This window comes from Carettochelys insculpta, chromosome 1 (genome assembly GCF_033958435.1).
Source record: "Carettochelys insculpta isolate YL-2023 chromosome 1, ASM3395843v1, whole genome shotgun sequence".
NCBI classification, from domain to species: Eukaryota; Metazoa; Chordata; order Testudines; family Carettochelyidae; genus Carettochelys; species Carettochelys insculpta.
Window position 1 is genome coordinate 363,209,620 of NC_134137.1, and position 27,885 is coordinate 363,237,504.

Consider the following 27,885-nt stretch of genomic DNA (forward strand, 5'->3'; position numbering starts at 1 on the left):
TTGGCAATGCATGACACCCTTCAATATGAAGCCCAGTTGAGAGGTACGCCAGAAAAAGGCCTTTAGCAACACTCACATCCTTCCTGGTCCTAACAGGGAACCCATGAGCTGCATAAAGCCTTGTGCAAGGATTATATGTCTTCCTGACAGTATGCAGAGTACATAGGGAGGCAGGCTGGAAGTCTAGTGAGCTGAGCACTGCACTGAGTGTAAGGCATGCTGCAGTTCTAACCCTGCTCTATCACTGATGTACTGAAAGGCTTTCAGAAACTCGATGCCTCCTTTTTCTGACCTCAGCAGGAATCCCAATACCTCCCTACCTGAAAAAGATGAAATTCATTGACATTTGCAATACCTTAAAAAGGCAGCAGATTTCATCATTTCCTGAGACTCCCCAGTAGGGTAAACTCCAGTTGGTGGAGTCCCAGATTTGCAATGGACCTAACAAATACTGCCCCCATATAGACAGGCTGGTGGAGGGTCATGGCCTGGATGTCTGGAACATGTAAGCTGGGACTGAATCAAGCCCATGCAATACTAACTATGAAGTGTACTATTCAGGGGGTGAAAGTAGCCTAAAATTTCTTAAAGGAACTGTTCTATGGCAAGGTCCCTGCCAGCTCTTTAAATAGTTCCCTGCTGGCTTTTGCCACAGCTTAGTCAGCTCTTTCTGGAGCTGCACACCAGGCGCCTGCTTACTTTCATCTCTGGTAGAATTAAAACAACAGAGAAATACATTTTAAAGCAAAGCAGGAGACTACAGCTGATGACATCACATGTAAGTTCAAAATGTCACTATCAGCCTTCTGTTTTCAACATCCTAATGTAGGCTTCTGCAGATACAAAGGGTTGCAGCTGGAACATCTGTACATAACAGGCAGCCTTTCTAAATGCTCCAGTCACGTTGGTTGAACATATTCTAAGCTCTTGATCATCTGGTGACCCAAACCTCCCAAGCTATTTGGTGTATTTTTATGCACTCATTATATTACCTTTGAAATGTTATCTTTCAGCATGAATTACCAGAGAAGAGATTTAAAATACAAAATGAAATAAAACTTGCTTCTGATGAAAAAGAGCCTCCTTTTTAACTAACAATGAGCTGGAGCTGATAATTTGTCTCTGTTCTAATCATGGAGCACCACCTAGTGGTCCCATAGCACCTAGCCACTTGCAATTCTCAGCACTGAAATAAAATTATAAGGAAGAAATAGATGTCAGTGCTATCTATCAGGAGGTAACCAAAAGAAGATTAGTTATTGAGCTAAGATACATTCATTTCATATGAAAACCTACCACAATGGAGGACAGGACAAAACTGAATATGAATTATACATATTGGGGAACTATATGTATCTCAAAGAGCTAGATGGGACTTTGAGAGGTCATTGAGTCTAGTCCTTTGACTCACACAGGCTTTGACTCACCATCCATCCCCCTTTTAATTTGTTTTTGGTTTTTTTTTAAATCTAACATGTCCCAGAGCCTCTCAAGGACCGAGCTCACAAGCCCAGGTTTAGGAGGCCAATATGCTAACCACCAAACTATGCCTCCCACATTACAAAACATCTCAAAACAATATTCTATGTGTTAGGCAGCATATCTCCTTTTCTGAATGTATGTTTAATTTTGTTCTTAACTTTTCTTTGTATGAAACGTGAATGATTATGTGTGTCTGTTGTGTGTATGCTTCAGAGGTATCTTACACTTGAAGGGTAGGGATTCGAAAGTGCATAATTACTTTCGTCTTTTGATTGCTGTCCAAAAGACTTCATTCAGAGAAGCAAAGCAAAGAAGATCCTCCAAGATCAGGGAAGGGCTTCCTCCTGGCAGACTAGCATTTCAGCATACGAAAGAACTTTGCTATGGCTTTTGCTTTCCCAGTACATCTCACTCTTCATTTATTTGCCTGAAGTGTGTGGGTGCTGGAAGAAGGGGAATAATTTTACCTCTTTTATAAATGGATCCCATTTACATTTTTAACTTATTCAGCTTTTCTATGATGTTACCCTGGAAGAAATATGCGAGCTCTTTAATTTACCTGTGCCTAGGAATATAACATCATATTGCCCATCTTCTGCCATGACATGATCCACCACAATCTGCGTCAGCCTATAGTCCACATTGATTCTAGTGAACACAGGTCCTCCAGTCACTGGGAAAACCGACTTGTACATCAGTGGATGGCGTTTTATAAAGCTAATGACATCATCAGGAAAATCTCTGGTAGATTTAATCAAGGGGTCATATGTTTTGCTTGGGCACTGAACGTAAGGGAAAAAGAAGATAAAAAGAGAGGATTACCAAAAATATTGATTATTGTGAAGGGTTCATTTGTGTGCTAGGAACACATTCACAAACAGCACAGGGAGATAAATTACTGTTTTGAATAACTGAAACAATTCACTTGCTTGAACGACAATGTATAACTTATGGGGAGCTGTGCAAAGCCCACTGAAATCTGTCGGAGCCCCTGGGTACAAAGCCCTATTGGGAAACAAACCACTTGTTTATGATGTTCTTAAATATGAAATTACACATGTAACTTTAGACAATCATTGTTTTGTTGTTGTTTAAACGTTGGTGTAATGTGTGTCTGTTGTAACTGTTTGCTTGACAGAGAGAAACTCAAAATTTTATCCGGAGGGAAAGTAATTTGGCCTAGAATTGGAATAGTTCAATGGTGTTTCAAGTTTTCTAGTCGCCAGGGCATGGAAGCACACTGGGGTGGTCAAAAAGTGCACCCAAAAAATCTTCATTGGATTCATCAGCATGACCCTTTCCCAATTCTCCTCGCCTCTTTGTTTCATTTTCCATGTCTTTAAATGTCAGTCTCTTTAATCCTCCTTGCTGTTTTCCTCCACTCTCATTAATTTTCCTTTAGCTTCTAAAACGATCTGAAAATGTATCATATGTTCCACTTCTTCTGAATCATATTGATTTCAGTCATTTAACTCACACTCGCTTGCACCAGTTTCTGATGTCAGTTATTCACCTGTCCAGTCCAGGGATCCATTCTCAGCGAAAACTTCCACTGAGGTCAGTGGGAGTGCAGGTCAGGTGCAGGTTGGAATAGTATGGATTGGCAGGCAGTTCTCGAAGGAAGCCTTTGTCTATCAAGCTTTAACATGAAGCTCAAAAAGGGCAATCGGGATTCAAGCACCCAGACTCTATTTCCCTCATTCACATAAAAGAGTCACTTAGGCTACGTCTACACTAGCACACTATGTCGAAGTAGCCTATTTCGATGTAAGAACATCAAAATAGGCTACTTAGACACACATCCTCCGGAGCTGGTGCCATCGACGTTCAACTCTCCCCGTCGAAATAACGGGTCAGGAAAGCCCGTGGACCAGGTCACATGCTGGACTAGCCCTTCCGGGTCAACAGCAAGCTGCTCCTTTAAAGGGCCCCTCCCAGAAACACCCGGCCTGCACAGCACGAGGTCCGCAGGGTACTCTCCACACTCTTGCAGACCAAGTCACAGCAGATATGGACCCCAGCAGCAGCAGCAGCAGCAGCAGCAGCAGGAAGAGGCCGCCCAGTTGTTTCTGCCAGAGGATCCCTCCCTGGGGGCAGACGGGGACGCCCCTGACCCCCGGGCTCCCCTCTTCCTCCCCCGCCAGCTGTTCCCCCACCTGTGGAGCTATCCCAGCAGCTCCAAGTGGTGGGAGGAGCTGGTCATGAAGGATTGGGACGAAGACCAGTGGCTCCGGAACTTCCACATGTGCCGCCAGACCTTCCTGGAGCTCTGCCAGTGGCTCACCCCCACACTGAGGCACCAGGACACCCGGCTGTGGCGCACCCTCCCCGTCAAGAGGAGGGTCGCAACAGCAGTCTGGAAGCTGGCCACTCCAGACAGCTACCTCTGTGTGAGACACCAGTTTGGAGTGGGAAAGGCCACAGTCAGGGCTGTCATCATGGAGGTAAGGAGGCCCGGGCACGCACCTACTGGGGGGCAAGGGGCCGGGTGTGGGGCTGGGGAGGGAGAGCCGCCGGGGAGGGAGGGAATGCGGGGGGGGTACCCGGGAAGGTGCCCAGGAGGGGTCCTGTGGGGAGGGCCCTGGGGCACCCTGCACACCCTCATGGGCACCTGTATTCCCTCCCCACAGGTGGTCCATACGCTCAATTCCATGCTGCTCCAGAGGGTCATCCAACTCAGGGTCCTGGATGCAGCCGTTGCTGGATTCACTGCCATGGGGTCCCCGAACTGCTGCAGGGCCCTGGATGGGACCCACATCCCCATCTGCGCCCTGGACCACAGCGGAGGAAGATACATAAACCTCAGGGGCTACCACTCCATGGTCCTGCAGGCCATGATGGACAGTCGGGGCCACTTCCAGGACAGGTAAGTGGGCTGGCCTGGCTGCACACACGAAACCCGTGTTTTTAGGAACTCAGGCCTGTGCCACCAGCTGGAGGTGGGGACTTACTTCCCCCAGAGGGAGATCCCTCTGGGGGACACCACCGTGCCCCTTTGCCTCGTGGCAGACGCAGCCTACCCGCCCAGCCCTGGCTCATGCGCCCATACACTAGCCACCTCAATGCCAGCCAGAAGCAGTTCAACGCCCACCTGAACCACGCACGCCAGGTGGTGGAGAGGACCTTCAGCTGTCTGAAGGGCCGCTGGCGGTTCCTCCTTGCCCAACTGGACGTCAGCCTCCAGAACATCTCCCAGGTTGTGGGTGCATGCTGCACACTCCACAACATTGTCGAGAGCAAGGGGGAGGCTTTCGTCCAGGGGTGGGTGGTTGACGCCGGCACGAGCTTCCCCCAGCTGGCTGCCGCACCCAGCCGCCAGGCCCACCATGAAGGGGTACGGGTCTGCAAGGCCCTGCGGGCCCACTTCAATCAGGGAGACACCTGAGCACCTCCCTTACCCTCTCCAGAGGACCCCCCCACACACAGCCCGCACTGCCGACACACCGCCCCCAACACCTGCATGCCACCCCCCAAACAAGCACATGCCTCCTGTTATTTGGAAAATAAAACCTTTCTTTTTTGAAAACTGCTAACTTTGTTTTGTGCACAACAGAAACTGCAACCAATATACAAAGGGGCCTATCAGTCTGGGGTGGGGGTAGAGGGGTACAACCCTCGGAGGGTACGGCTCGCAACGCCCCCACCCGGTGTCCGCGGTCCCTGGCGTGGCTGGCTGGGGGCTGGGAGGACCAGCAAGTATGGCCAGGATGCCTCCACTGGCCAGTCTTCAGCCCCAGTGGACTCTGGTCCTGTGGAGCTTGCAGGCGGTACAGCAGGTGGGGCAGCCAGCGGCGAGGTGGGTGGGGTGGCAGGTGGGACAATGGGTGGAACGGCAGGGAGGGTGGCCCGGGTGGCAGTTGGGGGTGGGAGCAGGGCGATGACCTCCTGGATCGACCCGGCTATCTCCTGGAAGACCCCCATGAAGTCCTCCCATGCCACCCACCGCCAGATGGACTCCTCCCTGTTGAAGCGGAGTCTCTCCTCCGCCACCTCTGTCTGCCGCCGGACAGCTGCCAGGAGCTGGGGGTCCACAGGGGCCATTCCCAGGGTCTGGCAGTGGTGGGACCGTCCCGCTGGCCTTAGGGGTGTCTCCAGGCACTGGTGGTGACTGACCTCCGGCAGGCTGTCGGGGACGATGGAAGGTGCCTGGCTGCCAGGGGCCTCAGATGGTGCAGCTGCAGAGAGGAAGAGAGGGAAGGAAGGCTGTTAGTACCGTTCCCTGGCCTGTGGCCCATTCCCCCCCCACCCTTTGGGTGCTGGGTCTCCATCCCCGTCGGTGGGTGTGATGTCCCTGTTGGCTGTCCCCATAGTATTGTCCCCCCTCCCCCGGGGTTAAGGCACAGTGCTGTCCATGGGTGTGGGTGCTGATGGGCGCTGATGGCCGTGCTATCATCCTGGGACCGTGCTGTGGCTGGGCAGTTGCAGATTGGAGTCGGCTGGGGGTGTGTGATGCTCCCAGTCATGTCTAGCGTCCCGCTGCATGGCCCGTGGGTGTGTGCCCTGTGGGGTACATACCTGGCCATCCACTGCCGCACTCGGGGGATGCCCGGTGGGCGGACGCCCAGCTGGTGCTCCAGTAGGGGAGGTCTATGAGGAGCCCCCTGCCTCCTTGCTGCTGGACCCCTCTTCCGCTGTCCTGAAGGGGGTGCTCCTCGGGTGGGCCCTGGGGTGCACAGCTGACATCCAGGCTGGACTCCAGCTCCGAGGCCTGCTGAGGCTCGTCGGCCATGGTGTCAAGGGTGGCCGGGGGGGAGGAGGTGTCCCAGGGGCCCAGGATGGCCCTGAGCTCCCTGTAATAGGGGCAAGCAGTGGGGGTGGCCCCAGACCAGGTGGCCGAGTCCCGGGCCCGGGCATACCCCTGCCGCAACTTCTTCACCTTACTCCAGACATGATCCGGAGTGGGGGCAGGGTGACCCCGGGGCAGCCAGGCCTTCGTCCAGTTAGGCAAATGCTTCTGCATTCCACCGCTTGCTCCCCATCATGTGGAGCACCTCCTCTTCACCCCAGAGCCCCAGCAGGTCTCGGAACTCGGCCTCTGACCAGGAGGGGCCCCGCCTCTTTTTGGCCCCCCGCTTGGCTGCCAGGGGTGCCTGGGTCCCCTCAGGAGGGGAGTCCTGGGGGCACTCAGGGTGCTGGCTCGATGCCATGAGTGGTGGGTGGATGGGTCGGGGCCTGTAGAGGGTGTGCAGGGCTAGCACGTGTGCGCGCTGCTGCCTGCATGCTCTCAGCTTCCTGCCACAGGAAATTCGGGTCCGTGGTGCTTTAAAGGCTGCTGCATGCGGGGACCATAAAGCCCTGCAGGGGCGGGACAGAGCGTCTCAACCCGTCCGCTGATGGCCACCATGGAGGACCCCACTATTTCGAAGTAGCGGGATGCAGATCATCTACACACCTTCAACGTCGAAGTAGGGCACGATTCCCATCTTCGGATGGGAATAACGATTTCGACGTCTCACCACCTAACGTCGATTTCAATGTCGAAATAGCACATGGCACGTGTAGATGCAACGGGTGCTATTTCGACGTTGTGCTGGCTACTTCGAAGTAGCCGGCTGGTGTAGATGCACCCTTAATGACACTTGTTCAAAATAGTAACTTTGGGGATTTGAGATATATCCATAAATGGGTGTGAAGACACAATCAGGCTCTTCAAGTCAGGTGAGTTTTATCTGGCATATAAAGCAGCAGTAGCCTCCTAAAAAAGAAACTAGTTTGGAAAAAAAGTGGCTTTTGACTAAGATTACCATTTTCGAAAGCATCTAAGTGATCTAGCAGCCAAAACTGCAACATTCTAAAGTGAATTAGGGGAATATTTTTAAAGATCTTCAGATGCCTAGAGAAACAAATATTAGGAACTCAATGGGAATTAGGTATATCTGAAATCTTTGGTGCCCTCAATACTTTTAAAATCTGGCTTTTAAGGCAGTTAGGAACCTAAGTCTCACTGAAAGTCAATGCAGCTTACAATTCCATGTGCCTACTTGGCTCAGATTTTAAGATATTTAGTCACTTAAGTCCTGCTATCCTTAAAACACTGTTGACTAAACGACTAAACGCTAAATAACTCAGGAGGTTCTGAAACTTCTACTCTAGGTTCTTGAGTAGTTACACCAGTGAAAGGCAGAACTGCACTTTATATCACCATGTAATCCATTTCCTTTCATTTAGTGTCAACCTACAATTTGATGTGCCGCTGTGGCCAAAAATGAAAGACTCAGCTGGAAAATACAGTTTCTCTTGCATTACTGCCTTAGGATAGTCATTCACTAGACATCTTTGGAAAACAGAATTTGGCACTAGCAAAGAAAGATGAGGACATATGTCAACAGGATAGTGTAGAAGTCTCGTTTGGAAATATATTTTCTTTTGCTGTTATTCCTACTGGTGTTATGCCAGTATTTACAGAAGGTCTTCATCCCCTGGTTGCCAGAGCATGATCACCCATGTTCCATAGCCTGATGTGCTTTCAAAACAAAAGTCATTACAAGGTTGCTCCCTGGAGTTTCGCTATAGTCAGATTCAATTGTGAAGAAAATGATGTTCTTTTAATACAAGGAATTTCTAACAGAATAATTTGCTTTGATATTATGTAACAAAGGCTACATCTACTCTAGCCCCTTGGAAAGGGGGACGTTAACAAGACACTTCAGGATATGCGAATGAGGCACTGCAATGAATATGCAGTGCCTCATAAGCATAATGGTGGCCGTAACACTTCAAAAGTGCTGCTTTCACTCATGCGCGGCTTCTCTACATGGGGTCCTTTTTGAAAGGACCCCGCACACTTCAAAATCCCCTTATTCCTATTTGATTATAGGAATAAAGGGATTCCAAAGTGTGCGGGGTCTTTTCAAAAAGGACCCCATGGAGATGAGCAGGCTCAAAGTTCTACAGCCACCATGATGTTAATGAGACACTGAATATTCATTGCAGCACCTCATTAGCATATCCTGATATGTCTCATTAGCATCCACTTTTCGAAAGACTGGTGTAGACAAAGGCAAAGAGAAATACGAGTGAATGTGATGAATGGAGTAGTGCCCTACTTCGAAGTTTAACTTTGAAGTAAGATGTGTGTAGAAACTCAACTTCAAAGTTGCTTACTTCAAAGTTGTACTTCAAAGTAAGCAACTCCAAAGTTATTTTTGTAGTGTAGACACAGTCATGGTGTAGTTATCCATTTTCATTTTCTTCACTGGAGCATGGATTAGCATAAGTGAGAATAGAATCAAGATGATTTCTCTGGTTCCAGATGTTCAGTAGCTCCCATTTATGCAATTTATTTTTGCTCCTTTGTTTATTTTTCTGTGATTTGCATGATCAGATGCTAAATATGTTATAATTTATGTGGCATTGTCCACATATTCAAGGGCTCTTTGTGTGGCTCCTCTGTTCACAAATGAATCCCAGCCAGTCTGTTTTTTTCTCCTGAATACAACAGTGAAAATCTAAATTAGCTTGAAAGACTGCAAGATGTGATATATGTTTGGAGGGCTAGTATGTGAGGCATTTAAACATCTTACTAGATATGTCTGTGAGGAACAACAAGAGACACAGGCGAAGGGACATCTGTAAAATCTGTGTGATAAAGAGCAAAACACCTACCAATATGGAAATGAAAATGGTTATATTGCTCCCAAAGGCCTAGATCCTTCAGTGTGCAGGGTTGGAATTCCCTGCCTGCACACTTCAATGGGCCACCAAGGACACTTGCACAGACTATTGGCTGGAGTGGGGTGTAAAGGCCTGGCACCAAGCTCTCTGAATTAGTGGAGTCCTTCTAGTGATTTCATTTGGCTTTGAATCATGTCCTAAAATATCCTGACCATTAAAAACAGCTGGCCAGGTGCAACTCTGTTGTGCTTGGCAAAGCTAGCTGTGTTGATAGGCATCCCTGAGAGTGGCACGGGATACTGGAGAAGAGAATGAAAACTGATTCTCAACAACCAACAGGACTTTGGCAAATCACCAAACAGCTGTTCAAAGTATTCTCCACCTATCATTATAGAACAATCTCTGTAGGCTTGGGTTTCCTTTTCTACTAATCATCATGACACATGATGTTAAGGGCTAGGCAGAAAAGTGGGTGAGTGTGGTGGCTTTTTATCTCTTGGAACCTGAGGTTACATCCTGGCACCAAGAAAATGAGAAGGGTGATCACCACTCATTCCTTAAAGGACATTAATATATGTCTGGAAGGACTAGACTGTGTGCATCAGACATGGAAACACAGCTCCCATGGAATTCAGTGGCAGTTCTACATTCACATCAGAGGGCACAACACTGGAAGATTAAGGATCCTGAATGTGGTGCCCTGCAACACGAGATTCTAACAAAAGAACTGTAGGAAGTGGACATGACAATTGAATGACCGGAAGTCCAAGAACATGATATATATGATTTTGATAAGAAGAAGATGGGTAACATCAGTACAGCAGTGCCGAACTTTCCAAGGAGCGGATATAGGCTCAGAACACAGTCTAGTGATTGCAACATCAATGTAAAACTCAAGAGAAAGTGTAAGACATGGTTTAAGAAAAGAAGAAATGTGGCGAGGCTCGGAGAGGAAGAAATAGGAAATGGGTACAGAGGAGTGCTTGAAGAGAAGATTAGGAATGTGGCCGCAGAGAAAGACCTAGATAAGAGAGTCAAAGGGATAGCCATGGTGATAGAAGAGGCAATTGAGCAGACCTTTCTGGAAGAAGAGAAGATCAATAAGAAGTGGATTACACAGGAGATACTGAAGTTGGTCCAAGAGAAGAGTGCTTTGAAGATCAGAAAGGATGTTTCTGAGAGGGCGGAACAGCAATATACGGTGAAATGCAATGAGTTAAGGAAAACGGCCAGAAAGACTAAGGCAAAATGGTTAGAGGAGCAGTATGAAGATATACAGAGGCATTACAGCAAATGTAAAACCAGGGAGATGTACAAAATGATTAGGAATATTAATAGGAAGTGGCAGCCGAAGTGGATGGTGGTCAAAGATGAGAACGAAGAGGTGCTCATGGACAATGAGAAGATTATGTAGTGATGGACGAGATATTGCACCCATCTATACAAAACACTGTTGGACCCAAGTGACTCAGAGAGACGAATGGAAAGAGATATCTCAGCTGAGCATTGAGAGCGAGACCTGTGTTTCAAAGGGGGAAGTAGAAAGAGCAGTAAAACAACTAAAGAACAACAAGAGCCCTGGAAATGATAAGCTTACAGGAGAGATGATTAAATATGGCAGAGAAACTATGATTCAGGAAATACACAGACTATGGGTGCATCTACACTAGCCGGCTACTTCGAAGTAGCTGGCACAATGTCGAAATAGCACGTGTCGCGTCTACATGCGCCGTGTGCTATTTCAAGGTTGAAATCAACGTTAGGCATCTAGACATTGAAATCGCTATTCTCATCCGAAGATGGGAATAGCACCCTACTTTGACGTTCAACGTTGAAGTAGGGCGTGTGTAGATGATCTGCGTCCCACTACTTCGAAATAGCGGGGTCCTCTATGGCGGCCATCAGCTGAGGGGTTGAGAGACACTCTGTCCAGCCCCTGTAGGGCTCTGTGGTCACCACGCACAGCAGCCCTTAGCCCAGGGCTTCTGGCTGCTGCTGCAGCTGGGGGTCCATGCTGCGTTCACAGGGTCTGCAACTGGTTGTCGGCTCTGTGGATCTCATGCTGTGTAGGCCGAGTGTGTCTGGGAGGGGCCCTTTAAGGGAGCAGCTTGGGGCTTTGCTGGCCCCTTATTTTGACAGGGAGCACTTGTGTGTGTGGATGCTCCGCATTTCTTTCCTGGGCAGCTCCTTTCGATGTTCTCTGTCGCTACTTCGACACTGAACGTCGATGGCACCAGCCCTGGAGGACGTGTATACGATAGGCGTCAAAGTAGCCTATTTCAATGTTCTTATGTCGAAATAGGCTACTTCGACATATTGTGCTAGTGTAGATGTGGCCTATGTGATGTAGCATGGAAAGAAGGGAAGGCACCTAAGGAATGGATGAGATCTGGGCAGTGACAATACACAAGAAAGAGGTGCATTTGAGTGTAAAAACTACAGAATGATTGCCCTAACGAGTCATCTAGGCAAGGCACTGATATTGGTACTGACAGAGAGACTAAGATCACAGATAGAACATCTAGCAGGGGAGTAAGTGGGGCTCAGGAAAGATAGAAATACCATACCAAAGATACTGACACTAAGATTGATAGTGAAGAAAGCTCAACAAAAGAACAAGGACATCTACACTTGCTTCGATGATTTTCAGAAGGCATTTGACTGTACAGATCAGAAAGTGACATGGATGGTGTTGGAGTTGTACAGAGCGGATAGCAGATTGATACGGTTGTTGGAAGATATACATGACAATGTGGAGGCAGCGCTGAGAACATGCAGAGAGTTGGGAAGCTGTTTTAGAATGAGTAGAAGTATGTGATGAGGAAATCCGATATTGCCAAGTATCTTCATCATGCATCCAGAGAGAGTGATGGACAAAATCAAGGAAGAGGTAGAAAGGATATCTGTGCACGGGATAAGAATTAACAACTTGAGGTTCACAGATCATGTAGTTATCACTGAGGAAGGTGAAGAGAAGTTAGCAAAAATGGTGCAGGTGTTAAATGAGGAAGAGAAGCGGTACAGACTGATTATGAACATCAATAAAATAAAAACAATAGTATTTTCAGATAAAGAAATAGAAAGAAAGATCAGTGTAGATGGGATCCAATTAGAGAATGTAGAGAAGTTCACAGATCTGGGGAGCAACGTAACTTATGATCTAGACTGTAAGAAGGAAATAGCAACTAGAATAGCAAAAGCAAGAGCAAGTTTGAAGGCGATGGATAAGATCTGGAAAAGCAAAGCAATTAGCTTAGAAATGAAGATGAGCATCTTGAAAATGTGTGTATTCAGTAGCATGTTGTACACCTGTGAGAGATGGTTGATAATGAAAGATTTGAAGAGAAGAACATTGGCGTTCAAGAAAAGTTGCTATAGAAAGATCCTGAGAATAAGATGGACGCAAAAGGTCAGCAATGAGGAACTATATAGAAAGATACAGCCAAAAGAGAACCTATCGCAGAAAGTTATACAACACAAGTTACCTCTATTCGGTCATATTTGCAGAATGAACAACGAATGACAAATCAAGACCCTGGTATTCGGCATAATGGACAGTTTGAATAGGAGAGGCAGAACCCACAGAGAAGGGGTAGATGATATAGTAGATTGGTGTGAAGCAAGAATAAGGGTTTCATAACCACACAGCTGGGGGAGGCAGGGAAAGATGCAGTTGCCCTGCAGCAGGTATCCCTGGCAGGGGCTGCTGCTCTAGAGAATAGGGCAGCCACCCCATAGAGAAGCTTCTCCGCACTGGGAGCTGCCTCCCCTAGGTGTGGGTTGCCAGAAAACAAAGCATCCACCCTGTGGCTGAGCTCACTGGCAGTGGGGGCTGCTGCCCATGGAGGAGTTCCCCTGCAGCAGGAGTTGCAGCCCTGAGACACTGGGTGCTGGGGAACTGGAGCCCCACAAAATACAGGACAATTGGCCCATTTTCTTTGAAAAGTCTGTGAGACAGTTTAAATAAGGGAGTCTCCTGGTAAAATGGGTCAGGAAATGGTACATTAAACTTTTTCAACTGTAAGTTAATTCAGATTAATTTGGTTGCATGATTAAATTTGTAGTATAATATGCTTCTGAGGACATCACACAAGAGGCAGCACTGCGGAGTCAAAATTATTTGTAAATATATGCTGACATTTTCAAAAGTGGGTGACAAATTTAAGCCCCCTAAATATATTTTGTATCAAAATTGTGACAGCTTTGTAGCTTTTATTGAAGTCAGTAAAAACTGCTGGATGCTTGGCACTTTGAAAATCAAGACAAGCATTTGGGTCGTTTTTTTTAATACAGACACCAAACATGTGCATTTCCCGGCACCTCTTGACTTTAAGAGTGCACCTTAAGTAGTGCATTGATGTTGACTTTACATCTTTAAAAAAATAAATGTGTCTTTATGCATATTTCAACATAAGGCTAAAGTGTCAGAGTTCCAAAAGCAACTATATCTCATTTTCCAAAAATGGTATCTGAACTGAGATACCTACATCACATTGAAAGTCAATAGGATTTGAGGTCCTAAGTTTCTGGGTCTCTTTTAAAAACTGAGAAGTAGGTTCCTAAGTCATTTGGGGTCATTAAACATAGTACCCAAACTTCTGTGTTTGATTTGCAGAGCATAAATTTCTCATGTTTATTCTGCATTTTGGTTTCCAACCCTGCCTTCCAACACCATCAGCGTATCTCTGTGTATAAAGACAGCACAAAATATGCAAGAGAGATCGCAGGGAGGTTCAGAAAGCACAATTTTGCACCAACTTTGTTGACATGTCATGCAGGCCCACTGCGTAGGCACACACAGGGGGCAGCAAAACAGCAAAGCTGGTCAAGGACTAACTTTTTTTTTAAGAAAAAGAAATATGATTTAAAAAGCTCAGATTCCCCTGCCTGATGCCTGATTACAGATTGAACCAAATGAAAAACAGTGTTAGTTCAGGTGGTGGTTGGAATCAGCTGCTCCTCTGTTCAAAGTTTGTTCTATCGAGTTCTACAGAGTGCCTTAAATGTGCTGTATCACTTTTCTTGTAATATGTTGGTATTGTTGATATTACAAAATAAAGGTAGAGAACTGCTTTTAGGTAGGCTGGAATAAGAAGCATCCACTAAGTGACCCTTGACTTTGCAGGCAGCAATATAGTGATCCCCATAAAGCTTTGCAAGTGCAAAAGTCAACTAAGGTTTGCTGAGTTCAGAAAAAATGTTCATAACTCAAAGATGATTCATATCAGGGAATGCATATGAGTGAGTAAGGAGGTGAAGGAGGTTTCCTCAGGAAAACAACATAAAGTGAAATGTTTCACTTACTCGGGCCTCCCAATTAGAGCGTGGAGATCAAAGGAGAGATGAATCGGAGAAAAGACGAATACACTTCAACCCACAGAGATCAGGAGCAACAGGGAGATTAGTCTACGCTTAATAAGTGAAACTGGGTAACCTCACTGTCTGATGAATATGCTTGTTACAGCAGTAAAGCAAACCAGAAAGTGGGCTGGTGGGAGTTTTTGGCAGAGAGTGTTGACTTTAAAGGATGCTTCCCATGGGGCCGTGCACAGTTAGAATGAGATGTACAATATCCCCACTGCCTGCATCTGCATCAAACCAGCAGAGGGGACATGAGCAGTGAAATGGAATCATTGTTAGTTATGGTGAGGAGCTCTACAGCAACATGAGAGAGGCACGGAGTAAGAAAGAGATGAAATCTAAAGAACCTCATTTAAGTTAAAATTTGTGATTTTTTTAATTGCAATGGTTTGAAAAACAAAGTGCACAAGCATACAGGTTTTGTGACATGCTTAGACACTAGTGATTATAGCTATTAAAGTAGACCAATTAAAAGTCTTTGTCCCCATAAATTGTTGAAAATACTTCTATTTTGCCTTCTGCCTGACAGCAATTTTATAAAGCTCTGATTATAAAAATGAAACCTTCAGAATACATTTCCTAGTGTAGACATACTCTTAGTTTTTTTGGCTGACTACTCAGTGTCTTAAAGGCCAGGTCTACACTACCAAGAAATTCAGCTTAAGATATATAAGTCCACCTGCAAGAACTGCATAACTAGAGTTTTCCTACCTTAGGTTGCTGTTTGGCATGGCCCCACTACAGGAGTTCAATGCGAGAAACCTTCCCACTGACTTCCCTTACTCCTCATGACTGTGAAGAGTACTGAAGTCAATGGAAGTATCCTCAACATTCAATTTACTGTGACCCTGCTAAATGAGCTAAACCGAACCCTGAAAGATAGACTGTAGAAGTGTCAGTCTACATGTAAGTATAGACTTGCCCCTAGTGACCACAGAAGATATGCAATCTCTGTTTTTAAGAGGCAAAAGCAAATCACAATGTAGTAGGCTTGATTTTCAAATGGATCTTCATTTCAGATCTACCTTCTGTTATTTTTTATTTGTCCCTTTTTTCATCTCCCAAATTCTAGTAAATGTCACTTATTTCCTCCTGGTTTAATTTCCATTTTTTCCTGGAGATTCCATTTAACAACACTGACATAGGCACAGATTAAACAGGCATATATCATACAGACTGTGTCTACACATGCCCCAAACTTCGAAATGGCCATGCAAATGGCCATTTCGAAGTTTACTAATGAAGCGCTGAAATGCATATTCAGCGCTTCATTAGCATGCAGGCGGCAGCGGCGCTTCGAAATTGACGCGCCTTGCCGCCGCGCGGCGCGTCCAGACGGGGATCCTTCTCGAAAGGGCCCCACCTACTTCGAAGTCCCCTTATTCATGGGGCCCTTTCGAAAAGGAGCCCCGTCTGGACGCGCCGCGCGGCGGCAAGGCGCGTCAATTTCGAAGCGCCGCTGCCGCCCGCATGCTAATGAAGCGCTGAATATGCATTTCAGCGCTTCATTAGTAAACTTCGAAATGGCCATGCAAATGGCCATTTCGAAGTTTGGGGCACGTGTAGATGTAGCCACACTGACCGGTCCTAGGAGTGTGGTATATCAGTGGTACTTGAACTAACACAAGAGGGGAGGCAAACAATGCAAGGGAAAAAAAAAACTGAAGCAAACAAGGGATCCTGTTACTGCTGTAGTTTTTAGTGTTGTGGAGTTATGATACCATGGTTGTGTTGGGAGAGCTCTGCTGAGCTAAATTGCCACAGGAACATTTTTATCAAAATGCCATTATAAGCATGGTCACTGGATATATAGTAAGCAGCTTTGTTTGCTGAGGTGATATCTGTCAAAGTAGGGTAGCAGTCTCCATATGCTGTATAAATGCTTAAAGGAAAACAATGCACCCCCACCCCCCTCAAAGCCCTAAGGTAATACACTTCACACTATATTCATTTTTAAACACTCAGTAGAAATATAATGAGTCCAGGAAGAGCTCTGGACACCCAATTGTGTCTCAGCATTTATGCAGATCTTTCCAGTTTCCAAATACTAATATATTAATGGCTATATTGTACTTATTTTGCATAGTCCATTATGCTACTCCATGCTCGAGGGACTAGAGGTAATATTTGACCATGAAAAGCAGTGACTTCAGCACCCAGGGAGTCTAGCAAGTTTTACTAGTTCTCTTGTAGGCAAGGAGGTATTATGGCTTCAACTATATCTTTTGCAGGTCAACCGCAGGACCAAAAATGATGAAGGATGGACCCCATCATAGGGCATGCTTCACCCATGGACTTACATACTGTGACTGATTCTTGGACTTTGCATTCCCTTATGGGTGGTGCTGACAGAGGACACTTATAGACTCATGTTAAATACCACCCACCCTTTTCCATGATAAGGTGGATTACACCTATATGTTCTTAAACTGTGTCTTACTTACTCTTTTTTTACCTTATCCTACCCTCAACCCCCAGATCCTACATCCTTTATGCTGTTAAACTTTTTTTTATTTTTTGTTTTTAAATGGTAGCTACAGTAAAACCCTATAGGTAACTGAAAAAGCATGGCTTCTACTTCTGAGTACCTCAAATGCTGGAGGCCAGTTAGAGACATATTGTGCTTGATTTCTGAATCTCATCTCCCAGTGAAGTGAGAGTTCAACTCTGGCTGTAGGTATTTCAGGTTGGGCAACCATAAACTATGGCACCCTAAATTAGAGGCCTCTGTTGAAAAATTGGATCAGAATGCTTACCTGTTTGTATGTGCATAACAGGATCATCTGCCCCCTTATAAGCTGGGGGCGGGGGCGGTCAGCCAGCTCTGTTCAGTTATCAGACCAGCTGGGAAGGGGATAGGACTCAGAGAACTCAATTGGAAAAGAAGCTGCGGAAAGGAAGCTGGAAGAAATGTGTTGGTCAGAAGAATAACACTCTTTTGTGTTATTTTGTGAGTTTTGTGTTTAAATTAATAAAATGTGCCTTCAGGTGTGGGCCTGAAAGAGCCCTTTGGCAAAGCATTAGTGCCTTCCAAGGCTGACCAGACAAGCAACTTATAATGTGCTAGTATTTACCATAGATGCCTAATTTCCATTAGTTTCTGGCAATTGCTGAGAAAGGAGAGTGGGGGTAAGATGAACAGAACACATAAGAGTGAAAAATAAACCAAAAGGAAGAGCAAAAATTAGATCATGAATTACTGACTGAGACTGAGGCAAACTCAGGCTATAAGATTTGTCTTTGATTTTCTCTGTCATATAATCAGTTTCTCACTGAATGTGTGGTTGCGTGGGATTTTGATAGGAAAGGAAAAGGCCCCGACGATAACCTCTGTTAAGAGGCAGGTTGCTCTTCAAAGAAAAAGTGCTCCATCCAGTCTATATTTATATGTCTCAATCTACAGAGGACTGCTTTTGCTCTCCTCAGTTCCAGCTTGGAACTCCCATGCTTCTCTACATGCGGCTAAGCAGGTCCCGACTTTTCTCAGTCAATAAAATCTGGGGAGATGTGTCATTTTCTGACCGCTTGAAGTATCGGTCAACCTTTTTTCCACTATTTGAAATGTTCATTAAATCATAAATTTTGAAATAAAGGAAAGTTGTGGGTTTTTTTCTGCTGTTTCACCTCAGGGTATGTCAGGTCATGACTGGGAAGTATTTCCTGATTAAAGCTGTACTTTTTATTCCCATTAATTTTTTTTACCAGAATAGCTTAAAATTATGACAATTTATTATTTATGTTATTTCAGAATACCTTATTTTAATGATGGGGTTGAAATGAATGGTCACATCTAAAGGAACAGAATTTTATGAAAAGCAAAGATGGTAAGATATAGCAGAACACAGAAAAGCGAGATTTAAACAAAATGTATCATCATTTAATTTTCATCAAAGAAAGGTATTTATGAAGTGTTGATATCTAAGAGAGGATCTCCACGTACACAAAGAAATATCACCAGGAGTAGCTCAGAATGGGAAAGAGGATCAGGAAATAGACAGTCTGGGCACAATGTTATCTCAGAGAAACGGAAGAGTTATATATAAGAAGGGGGAGGTAGAAGCCTGAGCTGTCAACATGAGGGAGGGTTGAGAGGATAATTTAAAACATCCTGAAAGGAAAATGCAAGTTACACACTCAAAAAATAAAATATGGGATAATAGTCATCATGTAAAAATAGAGATATATAATTAAAGAGGCACGTACAGTACCAGGCCGGGGATATGGAATACGTCCTTCATATTGCACCCATCGATGATCCACACTTTCCTTATGTGCATAAGGGCCATTGAAAACAGCTCTGATATCAGCCATGCTGTAGACACAAACTGCAGAGCCCTTGAATACAGAGCTGAAAGAAATAAAACATGTTTTGAAACACATTTTTTAAATTTTCAGTATAGGTCTGATCCAAAGCACACTGAAAAGAGTTAACAGATTTCCCCTGAATTTGATGGACTTTGAATCAACACCCATACTAGAAAATTATTGTAACTGTCCTGTGGCACCTTATAGACTAACAGAAAAGTGTTGAGCATGAGCTCATGAGCACAGACTCACTTCAACAGGTGCTGGTCATGGAAGTCTGCAGGGCCAGGTATAAATAAGCCACAGCAAGGCTGGGGATAACAAGGTTAGCTCAGTCAGCAAGGGTGAGGCTTACTACCAGCAGTTGATCTGGAGGTGTGAACACCAAGGGAGGTAAAGCTGCTTTTGTATTTAGCCAGCCATTCACAGTCTTTGTCTAATCCTGAGCTAAGGGTGTTGAATTGTAGCTCAGCAATTTCTCTTTGGAGTCTGGTCCTGAAATTTTTTTGCTGTAGGATAGCTACTTTTAAATCTGCTACTGTGTGGCCTGGGAGATTGAAGTGCTCTCCTACGGGTTTTTGTATATTGCCATTTCTGATATCTGATTTGTGTGCGTTTATTCTTTTACGTAGAGACTGTCCAGTTTGTCCGATGTATATAGCAGAGGGGCATTGCTGGCACATGATGGCATAAATTATTTTGGCAGATGTGCAGCTGAATGAACCCACGATGGTGTGGCTGATCTGGTTATGTCCTGTAATGGTGTTGCTGGTGTAGATATGTGGGCAGAGCTGGCAACGAGGTTTGTTGCATGGATGGGTCCCTGAGTTAGAGTGACTGTGCTGCGGTGTATAGTTGCTGGTTAGGATTTGCTTCAGGCTGGTAGGTTGTCTGTGGGCAAGGACTGGTCTGCCTCCCAAGGCCTGTGAAAGTGGGGGATCATTGTTCAGGATGGGTTGTAAATCCCTAGTGATGCTCTGTAGAGGTTTTAGCTGAGGACTGTAGGTGATGGCTAGTGGTGCTCTGTTGGTTTCTCTCTTGGGCTTGTCCTGTAGTAAAAGGCTTCATGGAACATGTCTGGCTCTGTTGATCTGTTTTTTCACTTCCTCAGGTGGGTATTGCAGTTTCAAGAATACTTGGCAGAGATCCTGTAGGTGTTTGTCGGAGGGGTTGGAGCAAATGCGGTTATATCTTAGTGCTTGGCTGTAGACAATGGACCGTGTGGTGTGTCTGGGATGGAAGCTGGAGGCATGCAGGTAGGCACAGCGGTCAGTGGGTTTATGGTACAAGGTGGTATTGATGTGGCCATCGTGTATTAGCACCATGGTGTCCAGGAAGTGGATCTCCTGTGTAGACTGTTCCAGGCTGAGGTTGACGTTGGGGTGAAAGTTGTTGAAGTCCCCGTGGAATTCCTCCAGAGTCTCCTTCCCATGGGTCCAGATGATGAAGATGTCATCAATGTAGCGTAAGTAGAGACAGGGTGTTAGTGGACGAGAGCTAAGGAAGCGCTGTTCCAGGTCAGCCATGAAAATATTGGCATATTGAGGGGTCATGCGGGTACCCATAGCTGTGCCACTGATTGGAAGGTATATATTGTCGCCAAATCCGAAATAGTGGTGTGTGAGGATAAAGTTACAGAGCTCAGCCATCAGATGTGCTGTAGCATCATCAGGGATACTGTTCCGGACAGCATTTATTCCATCTTTGTGTGGGATGTTGGTACAGACAGCCTCTATATCCATGGTGGCTAGGATAGTGTTTTCTGGTAGGTCATCAATGTATTGCAGTTTTCTCAGGAAGTCAGTGGTGTCTCGGAGATAGCTGGGAGTGCTGGTGGTATAGGGTCTGAGGAGAGAGTCCACATAACCAGACAGTCCTTCAGTGAGAGTGCCAATGCCTGAGATGATGGGGAGTCCAGGATTTCCAGGTTTGTGGATCTTGGGTAGTAGGTAGAATAGCCCCGGACGGGGCTCTAGAGGTGTGTTGGTATAAATCTGTTCTTGTGCTTGTGTAGGGAGTGTCCTGAGCAGATGGTGTAGTTTCTTAGTGTATTCCTCAGTGGGATCTAAGGAAAGTAGCCTGTAAAATCTGGTATTGAAGAGTTGTCTGGAAGCCTCCTTCTGGTAGTCAGACCTGTTCATGATGACAGTAGCTCCTCCTTTATCTGCCTCTTTGATTATAATGTCAGAGTTGTTTCTGAGGCTGTGGAGGGCATTGAGTTCCGCACGACTGAGGTTGTGAGGCAAACGATGCTGTTTCTCCACAATTTCTGCCTGTGCACATCGGTGGAAGCATTCTATGTATAGGTCCAGACTGTTATTTCTACCCTCAGGAGGAGTCCACGTGGAGTTATTCTTCTTGTGCTGCTGGGAGGGTGTCTGTGTAATGCTGTGCTGGTCAGTGTTGTGTTGAAAGTATTCTTTGAGTCTGAGACAGCGAAAGTAGGCTTTCAGATCACCGCAGAACTGTATTATATTTGTCTGGGTGGTGGGGCAAAAAAAGAGCCCCGGAGAAAGACCAGACTCTTCTGCTGAGCTGAGTGTGTAGCTGGACAGATTGACGATATTGCTGGCTGAGTGAGTGGTACCACTGCTGTGGCTCTGTGTGGCAGGCAGGAGTTATGTATGGCATAGATTACAGCCTTGGCCTGATAAAGGCTAATATATAAGGTACCAGTAAAGCTCTGCTCTGCTAGATCCTAGGTTTGGTCACTTTTGGGCCATTATGTAGAAAAACAACTTTTATTCTCACAAAAACTGCAGTCCTGTAACACCATAAAGACTAACGCTTTTATTTATTGGTAATGAATTTTCATGGGTAAGACCCGCTTCCTGAGATATCTTTTATCCTGGTGGCTGAACGACCCAGAGACCTACTGTTCCTAATTTTGATGAGGACGTTGGGGTGTTAGAGAGTGAGGGACAGCCCAGGACATTTAGTTTGTATTTAATGTTCTATGTTGTAATTAAAACAACAAGGAGTCTAGTGGTACTTTAACAAATCCACTGGGATGTTATACCTATTAACTACCCTAACAACCTAATAAATTTGTTAGTCTTTAAAGTGCCACCAGTCTCCTTTTTGTTTTTGCTGAAACAGAAGGACATAGCTACTCCTCTGAGACCTATATTTTCATTCTTGAACAGGAATCCAGAGTATTACACAGGCATGTGGTAGAACTGTAAATAATAAATAAATAAAATCTTATGTTTCTTTTCTAACAAACGCAACTGAATTATCTATGTTCAAGCACAGGTGCTGGGTGCTCATTTTACACATGGGCTGTGTCTACACTAGCCAAAAACTTTGAAATTCCTATGCAAATGGACATTTTGAAGTTTACTAATGAAGCGCTGAAGAACATATTCAGCGCCTCATTAGCATGCGGGAGGCTGCGGCACTTCGAAATTGATGTGGCTCACCGCCACGCAGCTCGTCCAGACGGGGCTCCTTTTTGAAAGGACCCTGGCTACTTTGAAGACTCCTTATTCCCATCTGCTCATCGGAATAAGGGGACTTCGAAGTAGCCGGGGTCCTTTCAAAAAGGAGCCCCATATGGACGAGCCACGCAGCGGCGAGTGGTGTCAATTTCGAAGTGCCAGGGCCGCCTGCATGCTAATGAGGCGCTGAATATGTATGTGACCTTGGGCAAGTCAGGTCATTTTCTGTGTTACTCACCTGTCTCCTGAGCCCCCTTTGATAGTCTATTTAGATTATAAACTCTTCAGAATAAGAATTCTGTTACTATGTGCATGCTCTGAATACAGCACGAAGGCATCCGAATCTTGGCCTGGGCCTTTGTGTGATACTGTAACACAAATCTCTAATAAAGGGTACTACAAACTGATACAGAAATTGTATCTAGAATGACTGCATTCCATGCTATCTGCTGCAGATAGATGGGTTGACACACAAAAACTACATTAAACATTATTAAGATTGGAAGTCAAACACGCTAAAGTTAGGAATGCCAGAGTCAAGGCTTCCTGTGCAAACTTAACTTGTTCCTTGTGCACATGAATTATGGATACTGTCTGTAATGGTATGATCACATGATATTTTATCTGTAGGACTTGTGCCTCATTCAGTTCACAAGAAGCAGAGTGCTCACTAAATCAGCATCTAAATACCTTGTAACCTCATTGTTCAATGTGTGGCTTCATTTACTGAACTCTATTCAAGCTGTGCTCTGAAAAGAGAATTATTAATTTCCTCTTTGGATTTTCTGTGATTTTCATTGCTATAATAACTGATTGCTTCACAAATGCTAGTTATTCTTCGAGCAAGTTCTCATCCTGCCAGGGAACGGGATAATATCTTATTACCACCCCCACCTAAAATGATAATGTGACACTGCATTCTCCATTAAAATATTATTATGACACAATTATGACAAATATTGATGCATTTTATGTATAATAAGTCATGGGAGGTGTCATTGGCAAGGTTATGATTTCCTGATATGATTATCTAATTTGTATGGTGCAGGAGATGTGACACTCCTGCCACCCTTCACCCATCCCATCTGTAGGAGAGTTGAGGCAGCCACTCTGGGACCCCCTAAAACACAGATGGCTACTTCAAACCATCCTACAGCTGTGGGGGAAGGGTAGCTCAGTAGTTTGAGCATTGGCCTGCTAAACCCAATCCTTGAGGGGGCCATTTAGGGATTTGGGACAAATAGCTTTTAAAAAAATCTGTAAGATCTGGCAGAGATGGTGATAGGTCCTGCTGTGAGTGCAAGGGACTGGATTCAATGACCTCTGAAAGTCCCTTCCAGTTCTATGAGATAGATATATCTCAATATCTCATAGTTCTATGAGATAGGTATATCTCAATATTATATATGGACAGGACAGCTCTGACCTCCACTTCCTTAGGGAAGGTGAATTCATGTGAAAACTCCTTTGAACTCTTAAGTCTCCACTGATCAATGACAAGAGTGTGGGGGAGGAAAAAGCAAAGGGAATATTAAAGGAACATTTTTGTTGGATTGTGTTTTAGTGACTTTTCATCAGAATGCCAGATTTGTGACTGGGAAATTTATATCAATACATGTTTTTTAGTAGGCCAAGATTTTTAAAATGCTAAGGGTATCTCACATCATTGCTATCTTGAGAGGCCTTCATCTTGGGAAGTTTCTGTGCTAAATATGTGTTATTATTTTTACATAAGAATGACCACACTGGGTCAGACCAATGGCCCATCTAGCCCAGTGTCCTGTCTTCCAACAGTGACCAATGCCAGAAGGAAATGGAATGAACAGAACAAGCAATGATCATGTGATCCATCCCCTGTCATCTAGTCCCAGCTTCCAACAAACAAGCTAGGGACACTCACAGCCTGGTATTGCACCCCTGCTTATCACTGCTAGTAGCCATTGATGGACCTATCTTCCAGGAAATTACTTCCTTTCGGTTTTGAGACCTGCCACTTATTCATTTCATTGGGTGATCCCTAGTTATTTTGAAATGTGAAGGAGTAAATAACACCTCTTTACTCACTTTCTTCACACTAATCAAGATTTTATAGACCTCTGTCATGTCCCCAACTTTGCAAGCTGAAAAGTCCCAATCATTTTAATCTCTTCTCCTGTTTCATACAACTAATCATTTTCATAGCTCTTCTCTCTACCTTTTTCAATCCCAATAGACTTTGGGGGATGGGGTGACCAGACTGCACACACACCATTCAAGATGTGAATGTACCATGGATTTATACAGTGGCTTTATGATATTTGTCTAGCTATCCTTTTCCTAACGATTCCTTACCTCCCATTAGCTTTTGTGATTGCTGCTGCACATTGAGTGGATATTTTCAGAGAACCACCTACAATGGCTGTGATATCTTTCTTGAATGGTAGCAGCTAATTTAGACCCCAACATTTTGTATATATCAAGACTGTGTTTTCCATTTGCACTACTTTGCAATTATTACACAGCACAACATCACCCTCACATTGGCTCTGACAACTGCCCCCAGCCCCATGTAAATTCAACCCCACCACCCCAAATTATAACCCTGGATAAAATTTTATACAATTAATTCCTGCCATATGAAAAAAATCTATTTAAGGCAGGGGAGTGACATCATTGTGGTTCTTCACTAGCTCTCTGAAGACTTCCAGAGGAATAAAATTGACCTGGGGGAAAGTGCAGTGCTGAACCTAGATTAAATAGTTCTTTAGTCTGTAAAAGGAACACACTGAATTTCTAAGATGTCAGCCATCTTGCCCATTAAGCATCTGCAATCTCTTTAGCACGTTAAGCTTAGATTGCCTTTTTGCATATTTGTTAACTAATCTGCTGTGATCTTTTGGGTAACTCAGTCAGCTCAAATCTATCTTTTATAATTACGAAATGTATTTTTTTGCTTTCTTAAAACCAGCATGTGGGAGTCAAAATTGGGGCGGTAAGGTGCTATATATTCCTCTCCACACTGAGGGAGGGGTTGAAGTTCATGAGTTTACACTCTATTGTGCCAGGTGCAGCATAAAGTGGTCATTTTGGGCATATACTCCAGAGGGCGATGCATGCCTGAGGAGCTGGGAAGTGCTGGAGCCTTTATATTCAGAGCTGATCTGAAAGTACTGCATGTATGGCAGTTTAGGGCATGTCCTCACTATGAGGAAGATCAAGCCAGTTAAGGTCAATCTTCCGGGTTTGATTTTGCACATCTAGTCAACAGTCAACTACTGTATGCCTCAATATAATGAGAAGTATGTAGGTCAACGGGAGAGTTTTTCCCATTGACCTCCCTTTGTGACAATGACCAGATAAGTCGATTGTAGATAAATCAATTCTAGCTACATAATTGCCATAGCTAGAACTGTGTATCTACAGTTGACTTTAATGTCTAGTGACCTGGCCTAAGTGTGCATGTGCTTGGAAAAGTGCTGGCTAGAGCTTGGAAGAAGACTTGGAAGGCTGGTCCCAGCAGTGCAGTGGAAAGGGAACTCAAGTTGGGTGGGTCAGGCAGGCTCAGTGGTACCCCAGGTCCTGCCGTCACTCTGGAGGTGATCTGGCACAATCGCTATAGAGGGCTTTATTGCCAAAAGTGGCTTACAGCTATGTTCCCCTGAGATGTGATGTTGTTTGATCTCACGACATAATAACAGCCTGGCAGAAGATAATGTATTTATTTCACTAGATGCTTTTGGATATAGTGCAAAGTTCATCAACTTTTTTATATTTTGAAATTCAACACCTTAAAGATTTTTGGTAACAAAACCCATTGTTTGTAAACAGAATTTTTAAAAAGAAGGCATTTATTTAGATGCCTCCATGAAGCACAAATTTAGGTCCCCATTTTTGAAAACATTGGCTTGGGTGACTAGAGATCTTCTGGCAAATTTCCTTTGACTTTAAGAGGTTTTATCTGGAGTGAAGACTTTAGGATTGGGGTCAAGGGACAAAGGTGACTCTACACATACCTTGTAGTAGTGAAGACTCCATACACTAGAGGGTTTCTCTCATCTCTTGTGGAAAGTAAGAATATATCTTCTGCAGTGGGAAAAGTTTCTTTTAATTAAACAGCCTATAAACATTTTCATCGTCATGTCATCATTTGGAGTTTTTTAAACATAAAATATTTTCTTATATTAGGTTGTTTTTGAATATTTTTGTCCTGTGAATTGTACTGAAGTTCCAATTTCTGCTGTCTGCTTTTTTTTCCACCACCTGGAATCAGCTGAACTTCTCCCCAAATAGGAAAACAGGGGTACAAATAACAGGACACAGTCTTAGTCACTCTTATACCAACTCTGTATCAAGAGCAGGCCTGCCAACTGCTGGGGAGCAGAGGGCAACTGCCTTGGATCCCAGTGATTCAAAAGGCCCTGGACTTCTGACCTCTGCTACTGGGGCAGAGGTGGTACCCAGAGCTCCACATGCTTCCAATTGCTGCCAGAGCACCACACAATGGCTACATCTACACTAGCACACGATGTTGAAGTAACCTGTTTCGAAGTAAGAACATTGGAAGAGGCTATTTTGACGTGTATCATCTACATACACTCTGGGGTTGGTGCCATCGATGTTCAACATTGAAGTAGTGATGAGGAATGTCAAAAGGAGCCTCCCCAGAAGGAAATGTAGAGCGTCCACACACACAAGCGCTCCCTGTCAAAATAAGGGGCCAGCAAAGCCTGCAGATGGGGTCACAGGCTGGACTAGCCCTTCTGGGGCAAAAGCAAGCTGCTCCCTTAAAGGGCCCCTCCCAGACACACTCGGCCTGCACAATATGAGGTCTGCAGAGCCGACAACAAGTTGCAGACCCTGTGCACACAGCATGGACCCCCAGCTGCAGCAGCAGCAGCAGCCAGAAGCCCTGGGCAAAGGGATGCTGCACATGGTGACCACAGAGCCCCCCAGGAGCTGGACAGAGCATCTCTCAACCCCTCAGTTGATGGCCATCATGGAGGACCCCGCTATTTCGATGTAGCAGGATGCAGATCTACACACGTCCTACTTCGACGCTGAATGTCGAAGTAGGGCGCTATTCCCATCTTCGGATAGGAATAGCGATTTAGACATCTCGCCACCTAACATCAATTTCAACGTCGAAATAGCGCACAGCACATGTAGACGTGACGTGTGCTATTTCGATGTTGCGCCAGCTACTTGGAAGTAGCCGGCTAGTGTAGATGCACCCATTGTGCTTCAGGTAGCGCTAAGGGCTGAGGATGGCTATGTTGCAGTCCAAACAGTACTGAGGGCTGGACGTTCCTAGCCCTGCCCCTTCCATCCCAGGCCCCATCCCTTCCAGTGGGGCCTGCCCTCTTTGCCCAGTGACCAAGTGAGGCTGTTGGCACCCCGATCAGAAGAGTTGCCCATAGTATAAACTGGTGCAAGTGAGAATCAGAACACTCCTCTGAGTTTCTGTAAATCCAGACCTCAAAACTGATTACAGAACAAACCAAAAAATCATTTAAACTTACGTAGCTCATCAAAGTACGTGTCTGCTCCCTCAGGGCCAGGTATTGAGCACACCAGTCTTGCTTTCAGGAATGTTGTCCACTTGTTTATTAGACTCCGCTGACCTCCCATGTCATTCTAATTAAAAATAAAATGGTTTTACCTGACGATTAAACAAGGAAGTTTTGTACACAAGCATCTAAAATTT

General features: G+C 45.0%; 1 protein-coding gene across 2 annotated transcripts in view; it reads right to left on the reverse strand.

The window, feature by feature from the left end:
• The window catches only part of LOC142025035 (semaphorin-3D), a 228,517-nt gene that overhangs the window by 30,505 nt on the left and 170,127 nt on the right, over nucleotides 1–27,885 (reverse strand). For both annotated transcript variants that reach the window (XM_075017431.1, XM_075017441.1), the window contains exons 9-12: nucleotides 27,701–27,815; nucleotides 26,195–26,264; nucleotides 18,661–18,805; nucleotides 2,042–2,264 (exon numbers count right to left, since the gene is read on the reverse strand). In XM_075017431.1, coding sequence (XP_074873532.1) covers nucleotides 2,042–2,264; nucleotides 18,661–18,805; nucleotides 26,195–26,264; nucleotides 27,701–27,815 — 553 coding nt within the window. The remainder of the gene's footprint in view (nucleotides 1–2,041; nucleotides 2,265–18,660; nucleotides 18,806–26,194; nucleotides 26,265–27,700; nucleotides 27,816–27,885) is intronic.